General features: G+C 39.0%; 1 protein-coding gene across 1 annotated transcript in view; it reads right to left on the bottom strand.

Moving 5' to 3' along the window:
* Nucleotides 1-17,532, bottom strand: part of LOC138705744 (uncharacterized) — a 43,432-nt gene extending 25,900 nt beyond the window's left edge. The window contains exons 1-3 of the mRNA XM_069834333.1: nt 16,915-17,532; nt 11,759-11,856; nt 4,347-4,457 (exon numbers count right to left, since the gene is read on the bottom strand). Of these exons, the coding sequence (XP_069690434.1) occupies nt 4,347-4,457; nt 11,759-11,856; nt 16,915-16,972 (267 nt within the window). The 5' untranslated portion in view covers nt 16,973-17,532. The remainder of the gene's footprint in view (nt 1-4,346; nt 4,458-11,758; nt 11,857-16,914) is intronic.
* Nucleotides 17,533-17,760: the final 228 nt, after the last annotated feature.

Raw genomic sequence — 17,760 nt, 5'->3', positions numbered from 1 at the left:
AAGACTGTGTAGAACATCAGTTTTTTCTGTAGGGCTTCGTCGATGTTATTTAGTAGTAATTGTACTGCTGTCATTGTTGATCTTCCGGATCTGAAGCCCATTTGCGGTTCTGGGAGGTGACTGTCTATGCAGTCTTTTATTTTGTCTGTTATTATTTTTGAAAACATCTTGAACTTGCTTTAAAACTCTGCTTCTGTCTCTCGCCGCTAGTGCACTGTTGTCTATGTGTGTTAACTGCACTAAGTAGGAAAGGATTGACTTTCCTCCACACAAACAATCTCGCATCTTTCTCACAGTTTAGCAGCACAAGAGTGCGCGTCGTTTAAAACTCGATCAACCGAGGTTTTCTTATAACTTTGAATTTAAAAATTATCGAATCGTCCTCGAATTTCAAGGCATATATTTCATTTGGTATTTACTTTCAAAAGAAGAAAAATGTGAGGAGGACGTTCCTCCCTTCCCTCCCCTGAGGAACCGCCACTGAGTAACACCGAAGAGAAGAAAGATTCGCAGTCTTCGAGTACAATTGCATCGTCTGAGAGGAAGAGTTCACAAGACTTCCCAGAAAGAACCGAAGATACACACTGCCCTTGCATGTATAAAGAGTAAGGTTCCTGGACCATTATGTGAACTGGTAAGAAAACGCATCTCTACAGGAAATCAGTGGTCACCGGAAATGAAAACAAAGGCTCTTAACATTTATTTACAGAGCCCAAGTTCCTATAGATGATTAGGAAGTTATTAAATTTCCCTTCAGAGTCTACATTGCTTAGAGTATTGCAAAAGTATATCACTGATGTTGGTTTTAGTGATAAACTATTTGACATACTAAGGAATGCCTGTAGTAAGATGACAGACTGACAAACTATGTTGCCTTATGTGGGATGAAATGTCTTTAAAAGCAAACTTGTGCTACAATAGTAATGAAGACATCGTAGATGCAGGGGCATATTTTGCGGGCTACCGGCGGTAGCCCAAGGAAATTACAAAAGAAAAAGTTTATAATATAACATAATATAATAATTTTGTATTATTAGTTTTACCATAGTAATTAAAATTAAAGTAATTGTTAGATATATTTTGTGTAATAATAGGGTCAGCGGTAGCCCAAACCCTTTAACCAGTATACGCCACTGCGTAGATGGCTTCGAGAGATATTCTAGCAAATAGAATTGCCAACCAAGGTCTTGTGTTTATAGTTAGAGGTATTTGCAGTAATTACAAACAAGTTGTGGGCAATTTCTTAGCACATCCAAGCACCCCTGGCAGTACATTAGTTGAACTCATTGGCAAAGCAATAGAGAAGCTGAGTAGCATTGGTTTAAAAGTAGTAGCTACTGTTTTTGATCAGGGTTCTAACAATCAAAAAGCGTATCATTTATTGGGAGATTAGCCTCCTTTACAGTAAATGACAGGAAAATTGTGCAATTTTTTTGACACTCCACACTTGATTAACATTACACGAAACATGTTCAAAAAGTATTCTGCGAATTTACTTAAATGTGTTGAAGATATGACACATAAGTATGATAATAGCTTTGGAAACCTGAATTCTAAGCCTGATGTAGTACAGAGATTTACTAGCCTCATTCAGGATGGAGTTTGTTTTGATTTCCTTGCACCTACTTGTAATTCTGATTGTAAAAGATATCTGGTTTCATTGTTCACAAGAGTGCTGATTCATGCAAGATTACGGAGAATGAATGAAAAACTGTTAAGTGATGACAACAAAAAGGAAGAAAAGAAAATGAAAGAAGTTCTGCATCAATAAAGTGGAGTCTTATATAATATAATTTCATATTATATTTATGCTATTTTATGTTAGCAGTTTATTGGTGCAGTTGTTTTTTTGTTTTCTTTTTTTTTTACATCAGAAGACTTATCTTCATTCACTTTTCTGAGTCTTGCATTGATTTAACATTATAGTGAGAAAAAAATATTTTTTGCAGTCATATTTACAGTATGAAAGAAAATCAAAATTAACTCTATTACGAATCAAGCTCATTAAATTGCTTTCTTACATAATTCTGTGACAGCAGATTTTCTAAGCCATCATGAAACATTTTGGCCATCAATGTTACACATTCTAATAATTTATTGTTTTCCGGACCTAATGGTCATCTTTTATGACAGGCGGATGTATAAATAAATGGCAACTGAGGATCTTCGGTTACTTTTTCATATTCTTTGAACATAAATGTTATGCTCTCTTGTATTTTAATTTTCTGCAAGAGCTGCACGACAATTAACACACTGTTTAGCTTCACATTCTTCTTAACAATATAACCAGCAATATATTATTATAATGCATTTGCATTCCGGAACTCATTATCAACATCAGAGAAATTAAAAGATTCCCTCATCAGCTATTAACCTCTTTCACAATTTCAATTGTTACTAGAACATAACATTATTTTAAGCAGCAATGCCCGATTACTGTACTGAATATCATTGCAGGAAAAGTTATCTGGCTTGTTCTACCATCCTTATATCTAATTATGCAAAGGTAAATCTCTAAATAATCTTGTTTAATACTCCAAATTAATTAATTAATTAAACACAATGATGATTACACTAGCGGGTAGAATATTTCAAAAGTAAACGACAAATCATACCATAAAGGAAGTAAATTCAGTTGTAGATGCTAGATATAGGTTGGGATGAATTCTTTAATCAGTGCAGCTTATTAAAAGTGTTCAATAACATATAAAATTTAATGTTGTTAACTAATGCTGAGTTTTTCAATAAACCCATCAACTGTCTTGCTCTCCAGTATTCCCATATGAAGTCTAGAATTTAATGTAGAAAATTACGAACAAACTGGCATAATGCTATTAAGTGTTGATCTTAAAAAAATGCATGGGACTTCAATGTTATCACAGGGCTTAACACATTGTAATTGCTTATTTGAAACATCAATATTTATTTGTGCAATACAATAAGAAAACAGCATTGCAGACTACGATTTCTACTGAGGATTATTTTCTTCATAACAGAATAATAACTCTAATGATAAATCTAGACATTAAGAAAATAAAATAAACTGACTTTAAATATTTTTTTCATGAAATAATCTCTGATTTCCAACAGACTTACGTATACATATGATTTTTTTTTCCCTTTCCTGTGATGTTAATTATATTATGTTAATTACATTAGTGTACTAATAGTGAACTTGGGATCATGAAATCTTTTCTGTATTGCAATAAAACAGTGGAAGTTAATTGTAACAAAATATCTTGTATGTTTATGAAAAAAAAAATTGTTACCTAAATAAATTGAATGCATTCTAACCACAACAGATTTGGTTGGTCATGTCTAATTCTGTGTTCCTACATTCACTTTCTGGCATATCATGTTCTGGAACTGCTCATGATGTTGGCTCAAGATCTTTATTCCAAAAATAAATAAATAAATACCGGTAAATAAATAAATAAATAAATAATTGTAATAGGGATGATTACATTTCAAACATTGAATAAATAGTAATATAACGGAGAGAGTTTGTAAATAATTCACGTGGAGGTGTAAGTAATTATCGGCGGAAGTCTTGAAATTGTAAATAATAATACTACTACAGAGAGAAAGTGAAGAGAAATCTTTTGAAATTCCCGCAATTATTTGCTTGCTTGTGGCGCGAGTCTGGTAGTTACGAGAAGCCTCTTGACAGATTACACTTAATCCGGCTTATCAGCCCGTCTTATATAATGTAGTCCTCTTGGACAATACCGAACAAATAGGTGTGCGGACACCTCTTTCTATTCATTATGATTTTACTATAATTGCTAACGGTATGATGACTTAATTGGGAATTAAATTAATTGACTTTATTTCAATTGTGTTTTAGTTTGGTGAAATTCTAACGAATTAAATATGAATTATCTTCCGTAATATTACAATCGGATTAAAACGAATTAATATTAAATTACAAATAAATTCACTAAACACAATAATTATCTTAGTCGTGGGCGTGAGAGCATGAAAAAGCATTACAAACTTATCTTTTGTTCCCCCTTCCTGCAATAATAACAATATAATAAAAGATATGTAAACCTACCACAGGATTAAATGAGAGTAACCAACATTCAACAATTAAATTAAAGGAAGATATGGTACAAATTATCAGTGGGGATGAAATAATCAAAATGTATATAATTTAGTGCACGTTCAGCATTGCAGTTTCTATCACAAAAATGGGATTGCGAAGATTCACGGAAGATATAGATGAAGAAATGGACAGCATGAGACCAACAATCGTATCCCCTGGTCACGTGTCTGTAGCAGAAATAAGAGAGAGGGAGAGAGAGAGAGAACTACCGATCATCACATTCATAAACTACACTCACCTCAGCTTCATTTGGTACAGGAATATCGTCAAATGTAATCTCGGTTTTCACATCATAGCTGTGATCCATACATTCCGTCTTTATATCAGTAATATCTAACACATTTCTTTCCTGTAACACAAAAAACATAATACTTACGAAATATATGATATGCAGATATTGACCAAAAATCACTTACCGGTACTATCTTTAATCTCTCTCCATGCTACCATAAAAGCTGATGGCAACGAACACATGTACACATTCTAGAGTCAATAGTTAAATAATTTGTAAGAATTTCGTCGTAACGCAACATGTAAAGTAGCAGTAGTAGTATGGTTTAAGAAGGGCGCGTCAGCTACTATGACTATTTGCGCCCTCATCTAAAATTCTTAATATAACAAAGACATGAATAATATAATAATAAGAGTGCTAAAAGTACTAAAAAGCGTTGTCACGATAAAACGAGGCACACAAATGCAGTATACATAAGGTGATTTCTACACAATCATAAAAGTGACCCTAGATGGTATACAAAACTAACAAATAAAACAATAAAACTAAGGCCATCAGAGATAAATTGTAATCATATTTTAAAAACAATACAATTTTATAAAATATTCGGATGTATAAAGTCCGAAAAGTCAACAATGTAAAAGCAATATAAAACAAATGCAACCTCCGGATGTAAAGGGTCTGGAGGATAGGTAAAACGGATCAATAAAAAACTATATCACCTTATCCAAACCTGTATTCGAAAAAAATTTCAGAACTGTATTTGTATAATTAAAATCATTTCCAAGAGCGTCACGTAGAGTAGGCCGAATTCCATGTTGCCAACAGACACGGTCATATTTTCTACAATGCACTAAAAATGTTCCACCGTAAGTGGAACATGGCATAGATCAAACTCCGGCTGAAACTCGCCACGTGGCAGATGACCATGTGTCAGATGACAGTGGCCAATCCTCAACCGGATGAGTAAAACTTCTTCGTGTCGTGACGCTCTTGTGGACGAATCCCAAACTCGAACAGTATTCTTTATTCTTTGTAATTTGTTTTCATCTTGTGCAGACCATTCTCCTTCCCATTGCCACCATATTCTATATTTCAAATGATTTTGTAAGCCTCTCGCGCCAATATACCAGAGTGCCATTCACAGCACCATCTTTGGCTGCAGCATCTGCGGCCTCATTCCCAGGAATTCCGACATGGCCAGGAATCCACACTACTCCAATCTCGCAATCAGAGCTTAGGAGTGTGTGGAACAGCTGCTGAGTTCTTAACATAAGGGGATCATCTTAATAGAGAGTCTGCAAAGTCTGAATGGCACTTAAAGAGTCGGAGCAGATTAGGTATCTGCCCCGAGGTTCCCGAATTAAAAACAATAAAACTCTGTAGAAAGCATATAATTCTGCAGTAAAAACACTGGTATATTCGCTCAGTTTATATTTAAATATCTGTCGATTCGCAACGAAGGAGCAACCAACACAATCATTTACTCGTGATCCGTCAGTAAAAACTAAAGAATAATTTGGAAAACATGATAAAAGTTCACTAAAACGAAGTCTATAAACAAAAGCCGGTGTAAAATTCTTAAAACTTTGGCTCAGGCTTACATCAAACATGGGACGTTGCATAATCCACGATGGAGTGGTGGTGTATTCTACTGTATGAAGGATGGATGTCGAGCTCTGAGAGCAGTTCACGGAATCGCACACCTGCTGGACGAGGTCTCCGTGGATTTTCACTGTATCGGCTGTAAAGATACGAATGATGGAAAGAGTCGAAAGAATTGTGCTCAGGCTGCGAGCAGAGCTTAACCGCATATGAGCACAACAGGACATTACGTCGCCGATGCAGTGATGGTTCCCCCGCTTCACAATACAGGCACCCTATCCGACTCGTTCGGAAGGCTCCTGTAGCGAGTCATATCCCATGATGATGCATAGTGTCTAAGAGACGTAGCTTAGATTTATTTGCTGAGCCATAGATAAAACAGCCATAATCAAGCTTTGAACGGATAAGTGTACGATAAAGACGTAAAAGTACTATGCGGTCTGCACCCCAGCGAACCCCTGACAAAAGGCGTAAAATGTTTAACAATTTTTCACCACGCCTTCTCAAATCACGGATATGCGCGTCCCACGTTAATTTATAATCAAAGATAAGGCCCAAAAACCTCGCAGTGTCTGTATATTGCAACTCCACTCCATTAAGACGCAGTTCAGGATGTGGATGGAGTCCACGATGGTTGTAGAGGTGGACACACTGCGTCTTTTGAGTGGAGAATTTAAAGCCATTGCGAACAGACCACTCCGATAGCACGTTGATGACCAGTTGCAACTGTCGACCGATAGATGGAAGGTATCGGGAACTGTGATATAGACTGAAGTCATCAACGTACAAGAGAGAAGATACTCGGTAACCCACACAGTGGGCAATGCCATTGATCGCAATCCTGAAAAGGAGAATGCTTAATACAGACCCCTGCGGAACGCCGTTTTCTTGGAGATGTTCATTAGAAAGTGTGGTGCCCACTCGAATTCGGAAATATGGTGCCCACTCGAACTCGGAAATATGGCTCTGCCATGAACTTCGCAATAAAAGTTGGTAGACTGCCACGAAGTCGCCAATCTTGCAGGGTTTGTAGAATTCCATAACCCCATGTGGTATCGTGAACCTTTTCTAGATCAAAGAAGACCGCCGCAAGATATTCCTTCTTGAGGAAAGCATCTCTAATGGCGGCCTCTTGCCGAACAAGATGGTCTGCGGCAGATCTGTGCTTACGAAAACCACATTGGATATTAGATAATCGGTTTCCCGATTCGAGTATCCACATCAGGCGTTTGCTTATCATCTTTTCGATAACCTTGCATACGCAGCTGGTGAGACAGATTGGCCTGTAATTGAGAGGTAAAGAAGGGTCCTTTCCCGGTTTCTGGACCTGAATTACAATGGCGGAACGCCAAGCAGATGGAAATACTCCCTCAGTCCAGATTCTATTGTATATAGACAGAAGAAAGAATTTTCCAGTTGGCGGAAGATGACAAAGCATGCGGTTATGGATGTTATCAAGGCCAGGGGATGTGTCTAGTGCCGCCTCCAGCTCCTCGGACGTGAAAGGTGTATTGTAGTCTTCAGTGTTGTCAGATTGAAGATTTAGGTTTCGTTTTTCTGCAGTATCTCTGATTTTCAGAAATTCCGGGTCATAATTATTTGAACTGCTTACCTGTTAAAATGTGGTAGCAAATATTTCAGCAATTTCTAATGGACTGGTAGTCGTTACTCCATTCTTTAGAAGGCCCGGAAGTAAAGAACTACGTTTCTCCATTATTCGACGGACTTTGTCCCATACGGTGTTAGCTGGGACGTTGTGTTTCAGTGAAGTGACGTATTTTGTCCAGTACCACTTCTTAGTATCGCACACAATGCGACGAGCTTTGGCTCGAAGACGTTTAAACTGGACAAAATTTTCTTGTGTCGGATGGAGCTCAAATTGGCTTAAGGCACGTCTGCGGTCTCTGATTGCATCTCTGCAGGCATCCGACCACCAGGGGACAGGGAAGCGTTTTGGCCTGCAGGACGACTGGGGGATAGATAATTCCTCTGACTTTATAACCACATTTGAGGATTGGTCTACTACGGAGTCCACACTTTCATGTCCGTTATCATCGAATGATATGGACTCCGAAAATCCGACTCAGTCCGCCTTTTTAATAACCCAGTTTGTAGAGCGAGATTCCGCAGGACGTAAAGCGGACATACGCATTCGAATGGGATAGTGGTCACTACCATGTAAGTCGTGAATCACAGACCATTCGAAATGCGTGGACAAAACTGAGGTACAAATGGAGATATCTATCTACCGTAAGCCAAGGAGAGATGTGTTGCTTCCCCTGAGTTCAGGGTAATAAGATATAGACGGATACATACTTCTGCTAATTTATTTCCTCTGTCTTCATCGGAATTTGAGCCCCATGATTGGTGGTATGCATTGAAATCGCCCAATACCAGATATGGAGCAGGTACCTGCGAGCGAATGTCTTCAATTTCATGCACTGTGAAAGGTGTGTCTGGGGGCATACAAACAGAGAATATTGAGAGCTGTATGGAAGGTAAACGTTACTCTAGCGGCTATGCATTGGTGTGGACTATTAATGTTGATAACAGAGGAAAAGATACTTTGGCGGAGTAGGGGAGCACAACCTCCATTGGCACGAATACCGGCAAGGTGATTGAACTGGTGAACAGTGTATCCCGAGATACTCAGGGAGTTTTCAGGCCCGAGATGTGTCTCCTGGAGACATAAAATAGCAGGGTTCTCATGATAGATCAATTGTTGTAGTTCTGTATATCTCCTGCGTACACCGTTCACATTCCACTGTACAATATCAGTCATCTCAAGTAGCTAAATCATGTTGGTGGCTTCACAGGGGATCTTCTTTTCTTTTCCTTTCTATGGGTGGACGCTTTTGCCTGAGGATGCTTAGCCTTCGACTGTGGCGACTCACTTGCAGTTCGTCGCACTCCAAGTCGTGTTCTTGATCTAGGTCGTGACGGAGAGCGTGATCTCGATCCGTGACCCGAATTAGGAGTGCGACGTTGTGGTGTTCTACCAGGCCTAGAATCCTTCTGTGCGGTCACGTCAGCGATCTTTCTAGGGACATAAGGCCTCATGTCAAGCCCACACGAGTCGTCTGGCTCTGTAGTCTGCGTGGCAGCGTCCACATATGTCTGGGTTGCGGTCTCAATTCGCCTCCCAGGCATACTGGCAAGAGGTGGCATCTGCGTAGATGCATCTATTCCTTCTGTTGCCTTCTGTAACACTCATGAATATGACTTTCCTGTTGCCTTCTTTTGTTGATCGAAAATACGCTTACGCGCCTCGAAAAACGTAATATTTTCTCGGACTCGAAGCTCTTGAATATCCTTCTCTACCACATACTTCGGGCAATTTTTAGAATTGGAGGCTAGGTCCCCAGAACAATTCAGACAGTGCTCGGCGCCGGTACATGGGGAATCCCCATGGTCAGCACCGCCGCACTTAGCACATATGATAATGTTAGTGCAACGTTTTTGCGAATGTCCGAACCATTGGCACCTAAATGACCGCATTGGGTTCGGACATACGCACGAACTGGGACACGCTCGTACCCGACAAAGAGGAGGAGGTAGGAGAGGCTTTTCGAAGGTCAAAAAGATAGTGCTCAGGGGAACAGTCTGTCCGTGCCGCTTACGTAATAAACGATAAGCCTTGGACACAGACTACTCCGCCAGTTCTAGTTAGATCTCTTCATCAGACATACCGTCCAGAGAATCCGTATGCACTACTCCCCGCGTGGTGTTCAGCGAGGAGTGCCGTTACACTGTAATAGGGTAAGACCCTAGCAACTTCGCTTTCAACAGCGTCTCACTCTGTTTTGGAGATACTGTCTCGATGAGGAGACTACCGTTGCGTAGGCGAGTTGCATTTTTGACCTTCCCAACGGGTCCGTCGCGTGAGCGTCTCACGTAAAATGGACTAATGTGCTTCATTGTCTTTTCTGTTCCGTCCAAGGTGATACTGGTAAACTTCTAAGGCGGCACTTTGACAGTTACTTTCTCAGGGTCCAGTTCTATAGCAATTTTCGTCATAATATGACCACCAGTCTTCTGTTTCTTATTGGTTTTTTCTGAGGGAGGAGAAGGGGAGCGCGAGGATATTTTGAACTGGCCCCCCCTACGGAACCGTCGATGTCAGTCTGCAACCGGGGGGGCGGAAGAAAAGACACCTAAATATTCTTCGCGGTCTGTGCCGGCCGTGAGTAACCCCCCACAGCCCGATCCCAAGCAACCCACCTCACGCAAGTTACCCTTCAAACTGGGCATTAGACACCTAACGGCAAGTCATACACCAGAGAAGATACGCAATTTTATGCCCCTACCACAGGAATAACCGCCCGTGGCTCCTCCCTCTACACTGAACAACCCCAGGACTATCCAGCTTCCACAACCCGACTCATAAAAAGCTCGCCTGACCATCACAAGCCGAATAATCCGAGACCGCAAAGCTTCAGGGGACATGTGGTTGATTACATCGCGTAACCCTTTCGTCAGCGGTAACACGTCGGAGCGATATATCCGCCCCAGCGAGCAGAGTCGGTCACCGGGGCGTCTAAATCGCCCCGGGCCCCCATTGGGGCTCTACGTGAGTGTACATGACTATTGGTCCGGGCTCCGCACCTAGACTTGCATATAGGGGCAGTATGAAGGGTCCACTATTGCTTCGTTGCTGGGCGCCCTGTCGGGCCACACAAGTCGGAAGTCGCGCTCGAAACCGTGGGACAGGACCACGGAGGTAGGAAAGATCCCCGCTGGTAAGACGGAAGTTATAAGAGTAAGAAACTTAACCTAATAATAGATATAAGAACTAGAAGAGGAAGAAGAATGAAGCCTCATCAGGCATTCTTGACAAATCCCATCATGGTGGCGGACGTGGCAAAAATTTACAGCGGGGATGAAGAGGTGAAAATGGCTGTGATGATGTGGTGGGCGTTCCGCATGCAATGGTGGCCGGTGGAGAGAAATAGAATGATGATAAAGACGAGAGATCGAAAAGGGCTGGGTGGTGATAAGGCGATTAATGTCCGAAAAGAAAAGCACGAGAGCCACCACCCACCTCGACCGGCGCAACATGTAAAAGAATAACTCTTTAATATGATATTGTTATATTCAAGTACATGCTTAGGTACGTCTTTTCATATATATGAATACAAATATATTTCACTTCTGAACGAGTATTAAGTTCTTATAAAAAATGTATGCCGAGAATGTGAAATATGTTTTGAAATGAGCTATTGTATTAGATTTTTCTTCTGAGAATAATCAGTGCCAGAATAAAGTTTTTGGCTTAAATACTTATTCAAACTGAAATTATGTGTGCCTCTGACATCTCTCTTTATATTACTAAGGCAAGGCAAGTTCGTGTGGACGCTATTTCATCTGTAACCAAGGTAGGAAATATATCAGTGCCATGTTTTAAGCAGGAACATCTCCTCGCTGAAGAAACTAATAGCAAGCCACCGCAAACTGAATATTCTTCAACTATGAGAACTGAATTTTTCAGGCGCAATAGCCGAGGAGTCTACATCGGGAAGAAATTTGATCATGAAACTTTAATCACTTAGTATAGTATCACAGTCCACTCTGTATTTGGATGAGTTTGAGCAACACAATAGGTGGCGAAATGTGATTCCGCTGACCAGCTATATTGGCAGGGCAGATCATGATTACTATAAAATGGTCTGTACAGGTTTGATGACAGTGCACCAACATTGAGGTACGCGGACTTGAGTGCAGCAATGAACTGACCTAACTTGGTCCTGTGTTGGCTGTAAACAAAGTATTTAGACAATAAATAGTAATTAGTAATCACTAACAATATAGGCTACCTCAGATAAAGTTTTCTGCTCTTCTATATCTGAGTTAATGCATCTTTCTATTGCCAATGGGTCGAACTCATGTTCCATCTTGATCACGTCAATCACGACTGAAAAATAAAATAACAAAATACTTAAATTTACCTGTATTATGTCAGCTATGTGGATATACTTACTAGCATGTGTAATAATAATTCCACATCTCCATAGTAGGCCTACACACACGCAAACGAGCACAGGTGAGCATGTTGATTCTAGGGATGTTACGGTATTTACCTTACAAAGAGAGCCGGAGAATTGAACAGTGGAGATGTCAGAAAAACATTAACCGCAGACATAAATGTTGTTATTCAATGATTATGCAAAACAACAGTGTGCATACCATAAAAGTTTCAAATGTAAATATGACTTCTTGTTATCCAATTTTTGGATAAATCGCAATAAAGAGAACGCCAATAAGGGAAGTTATCCCCAACCACATGAAATATGCATTCGACCACGGCGTACTCTACTACAGACGGGAATACTGGTGGAGGGGAGCGTGACATCACTGGTCCATCCGGTCTCCAGATGGCGTGATAAAAGTCAATGTTAACGGTGGTCTTTCCGTTGTCAAAATGCCGCCTAGATGCTGTGAATAAGTAATTATATATTGAAGATGTTGTTTATGATTATATGACGAGTTTTACTATTCCCAAAGACAAAACATTACGTAAAAAGTCCGTGAGAAATTTTCCAACAAAAGACTGGACTCCTTCAAATACAATGTCGTGTGTAGGTATTAAACATTTTGAATCGGACTGTATTGAACGCGAAATTTCATATCTGGATTCAAAAGGTATGGAAAGGGTGTTCGAGTATGACAGGCCAAGACTGAAAATTGGCTCCAGTCCTACAAGTTTTGGAGGTTTACCAGGATATCTTTCGTAAAAGGCCCCGATAAAAAGAAAGAATTCTAAAGAAAAGGCTGCCGATGTTAAAAAGAGAAAATTAATTGCTGAACATGAGTCAAGTAAAAACGCTGCTGAAGAGGACAAAATAACGAACTTCGACGAGTTAATAACGGGAATTGAGAAGAAATTGCCCATAACAGAATTAGAAAATAAGGTAATTAATTTTAAGATCTTCAATGATGAACTTGTTCTCTATACCATTAATTTCGAATCTATTCAGTAGAATTCTATATGAATGTAGAACAAAATCTAAAAGTCTCTACTTATTTTAATCATAATTCACTTTCTTCCAAGAACTAAGTGATGTTCTTGGACCGAATTTGTTATTGGAAAAGTGGAGCTGTTTACAGCAGTTAGTTAACACATTTATTAACACAAATGATTCTCCGTGTGTAGACAGACATTTACAGAACGTAAACTCAAATATGACAAATCTAAAAGAAGCCTTAGTAATTGTTAATGACGATAGTTTGGCTGAACAAGTGGACTTCTTGGAACAATTCTCCTCGACTTTATTATCAAAAAAGATCTATTCACCGCGCATTATTATGACAGCTTTCATTATTTACATGCAATCAAAAAATGTTACGAAACACTATGAGCAAATAAAATCTTATCATTGCTCCACACTAAATATTTGCAACAGCTTATAACTTCACTAGGCGTTTCTTCAAACCAGAAATGTGAGAACAATAATTTTCTAATAGCTGTCTGCGGTAAGTTATCAGGACTGGAAAAGTAGGTTATTTTGCAACTCGATTAAATATATGCCCATGAAGGAATAGATTACAGGTATGGGAAAATCACTGGTTTCGCGGAAAATCGCGATCATCTCATTGAGGCTAAGACAGTTTCATATAGGCCTACTCAATATCTTCTGCATTCTCTAGCTTCGAATATGTTGTTTCCCTTCATCTTATAAGAACAATATCGGGTTCTAAAATGGCCGATATAACAAGAAAGGTTGTACATATTATTGAAAATAGTGGTTTCAAGGTATTATGTGTCATTTCGGATAACAATAAAGTAAATCAGAACATGTTTTCAATATTAAGTAAGGGCTCTGAAAATGATTCTACACTGTCCATGTCCGAAATTGACCATGACGTTTATTTTATGTACGACACTGTCCACTTGTTGAAAAACATAAGAAACAAATTGGATAAACACAAAAGACCAAAATAAGACAATCTCTTTTCCTGACTTTGACGTTACTAGTGAAACCTATAGTACAAATTCAATCAAAAAAGCGTAATTCAATCATATGAGGACTGCGTATAAAAGTGAGAAAGAGATCATGGTGAAAAAGGGATACAAATTAAACTAGCCTACAAGATGTTGTACCCTACCAACATCGAAAGACAAGTATCCCTCACTTTAAATATCTTCCATGAAAGCAGGAGGGTATCTGTGATTGTTCACGCATATAACGATTTTCTTAATATTATATGGAAATGGTGGTCCATTGCAAAAACAAAGAATCCTGTTTGTGGTGCATACAGAAATAACGAATTTGGATACCCATTTTATTCCACAGAAGATATAAGATTACAGTTTCTTGAAAATTTCATTATATGGGTAAAAAAGTGGATGAAAGTTGGCGCACGTCATAAAGAGGATCAATAACAAATGACACGGGCAAAGCTTTAATTCACAATACAAAATGTGTCATAAATATTATTACTAAGGTTGGATAAAAAGTAATGGCAACAGTTCGATATTTCTGACATGGCTTTATTCACAGCGGTACAACATTTACGTACCTTCTATATAGTCGCCCCCCCCTTATTTATTACCTTTCGCCAAATGTTTGGAAGGCGTCGTACACCATCAGTGCGTCCATCTTTGTTGATGTTCCATATTGACCGCTCTAAAGCACGGATAAGTTCATCTCTGGTATTGTACAGGGTCCCTCGCAGTGGTTCTTTCACTTTGGTGAAAAGATCGTAATCGCATGGATCATATCGGGTGAGTACGGTGGATGTTCCAGTAGTCGGCATTTTGATCCAGGAACGTTGCTCTAGTTCTGTAAACGTGGTCTTAGGGCGCTCGCACTATCCCTATGAAAGTCAACGTTCTACACATTGCAGTAGATTGACAGAGTACTGTCGCCGCTGGCTGCACTAACTCATCTAACAGTCCTTGTTCATGTCCATACAGCTGGCAATTCCCGAACGCACCATCGTCACGTGACAGCAGTGTTGCCATTACTTTTTATCCAACTTATGTGAAATATATGTTGTGTGGAAAATTTGAAACAGATAAGTTAGAGAAAAGATTTAGTATGTAGAGGCAATTTAGCGGTTGCAACTACAACATTGGTGTGATTCAAATAATTGATGCAGAGAAAAAATTAGAGCAAAATATGTGTTGTGAACAAAATCAGCTTACTCTGGACCTTGTTTTAATTAATGACAGTAATGAAATCAAAGACAATCAACGGATGTAATTTAACACTTTAGAGATTTAGACTATGATACAGTACAAGAGATTGATAAATCAGCCCTTGTATATATATTTATGGTTATACTGCGTTTAAAATTGGCACAAAAATAAATTGTGAAGATTGCACGGAAGTAACTGTCTGTGATAAATACTTTGAAGCTGTCAACAAAGGAGGATTGTTAGTCCCAGCTCAGTATGTTATTAGTGTGGGAGAAATTACATTTAGGCTACTGAGTGTACTTGTATCTGAACGGTACGAACGGGCATTCTTCCAAGAATGCGATAAGCAATATGAACTCTTATGTAGACAGGGAAAAAGTGTGTGAAAACGAAGAACTAAGTTCAATCTTCATGATAAAATGTGTCTATGGAAATGATAACTTATGTGTAAAATTACTGACAAAATTGTAAGTGTGCTGTGTAACATTTTGCTATCAAACTATAAGAAGCACAACGATTCATTATCAGTCAGAAGGCTGATGCAACAAGGAAGTTGAAAACGCTGAAATAAATTGACAAGGTTACTGAGTAGACTTTGTAATTTCAATTACTGTAATGCAATATCTACGCCTATTTATTTTAGGATAATGTAGATTAACACTTGCCTATGCTCTAATTAACGATACATGTGTACTTTCACTTGTTTATATTGTGCCTTATTAACAATATAGGTATCAGAAAGGAATGTTGCTAGAGTCGACGGCAATTCAGAAGGCGGTAGTCTGGTAGCGTTTGCATCGAGAGAGACAGCGTACAACATTGCCACATCGTACTTCATGCGCACGTGCAATATAAATAACACAGGAGAGAATTTCAATTATCAAAAGACAATAATGACTTTAGCCGTTGATTAATGTAAGCATGACACCAAAAAAACCCTCTTTCCTTCACTAATAGTATTCTCTGCACGGTTTTCAATCCCACACCACATACTTCTGCAATCGTTTCTTGCACGTTGGCAACGTTGCAGCCAGCATCAAGATGGCCAGCAGCGTTCTGCTTGTCAAAGTTTTTCAAATAATTATACACCTTAAACACTATTTTCCGCGCCTGCTTGTTCAATACTTGTCTTTTTACAGTCTCTTCTTCCATTTATTTATCTTACACACACAGTAAATGTTAGTTTTACTTATTAAATGTATTGAAACACTGACACGTGAACAAATGAACTCGGGAAGTACTTGTTACAGACTGATTCCGATTGGTTCTACTGTACAAGTATGTGACGTCACATACGAGAAATGTTACGGCGCATATAGCAGCTGACCGCCTTCTGAAATGCCGTCTAGTCTAGTAGTAACAATTTAACTCAAAATCAGACTGGAAGGCGCATGGTGAGTGAACTCAGTGAGGACTAGTGACGTCACGCTCTCTGTGAAAAGAGGGGGGGGGAGTGTTCTCGTACGCCGTGATTCGACCTGTCACATAGAGTGTCTGGTGAGCTAGTAGGGGAAAAGTGGAAGGGGTTCTGCTTATAGCGATTTTCCCCAATTTTGTTCCACACAAAAGATAGCTGGACTGAAATGCACGCGAAAAGCGTAGAGAAGCTGTTTACTGCATAAATTCTACACAGGTTCGGTGCAAAGTCTAATGTGTATAATAGATCATGCAACTTATATGTAGATATATAGAATAAAATGTAACAATATGCTTATCTCTGTGAAATAATATAATGGATTTAATTGTCTGTTTCAGGTGTTGGTCTGTAAATTAGCCACGTCCAATATTAATACAAATTATAGGAATAAAAATATTAAATTACAACTTTACCCAACTGTAGATTCATGATGAAGTGATCAAGGAAGCCGTGAAAAAAAGTGTGAGACATGGTTCTGTAACTCTAGTCCAATTGCTTCCAAAATTTTCAGGGACAATAGCGGAGGGAATAAGAATATAAAGTTGTTGCTATAGGTGAATGAGGACGAGGAGAAGTATGCCAGGTGAAGAGATGTGCGGGGAGACTACACGCCACTCTGCTGCACGATTGAATACAGAGAGAGAAATACAGAGGAAATCAGGTTTTAAAAATAGACAAAGTATTTAAGAAGACAGGGTGAAAGAAACGAAAGCATTTCGTCGTTTATTTTATGAAACCTCCTATGTGACAGTACAGAAAGTAAATTTATGTTTTAGGAGGACGTAAAATTAAATTAAATATCAGTAGGCCTTCACTGTTCCTCGATGATGTCATTTATGTTCGTTATAATATTCACCGGCGTTTTTTTAGTGAATTACTATATATAATTATGTTATGTAGACCTATTGATTTTTAATTAATTTATTCTTCCTTCCGAAAAATTATGTTCTGCATTGCCACATAGGAGGTCTAATACAATCAACGACGATTTGAACATTTAAGAAAAAGAAAATCACCCGTATAATCCAATAAACTGTTGCCAAGGCGAACTGTCATGGCGCACGCGCGCAAGGCTACTACGTAAATCAAATTAAGCATGTATGCATGGGAGCCAACACTACACTCCTTACCGATAGCGATGAGAGAAAAGCTGCCATCATGTATTTGAAAAGGTAATAAGTTGTAACTGTATTAAATCGTGGACGTAGTTTACAGACTGAACACCAGAGTCGCAATGACACTATGCTTTCAGCTCAAGA

This window comes from Periplaneta americana, chromosome 9 (genome assembly GCF_040183065.1).
Source record: "Periplaneta americana isolate PAMFEO1 chromosome 9, P.americana_PAMFEO1_priV1, whole genome shotgun sequence".
Lineage (NCBI taxonomy): Eukaryota > Metazoa > Arthropoda > Insecta > Blattodea > Blattidae > Periplaneta > Periplaneta americana.
Note: the sequence above shows the minus strand (reverse complement) of the source record. Positions and strands in the feature narration are given on the sequence as shown.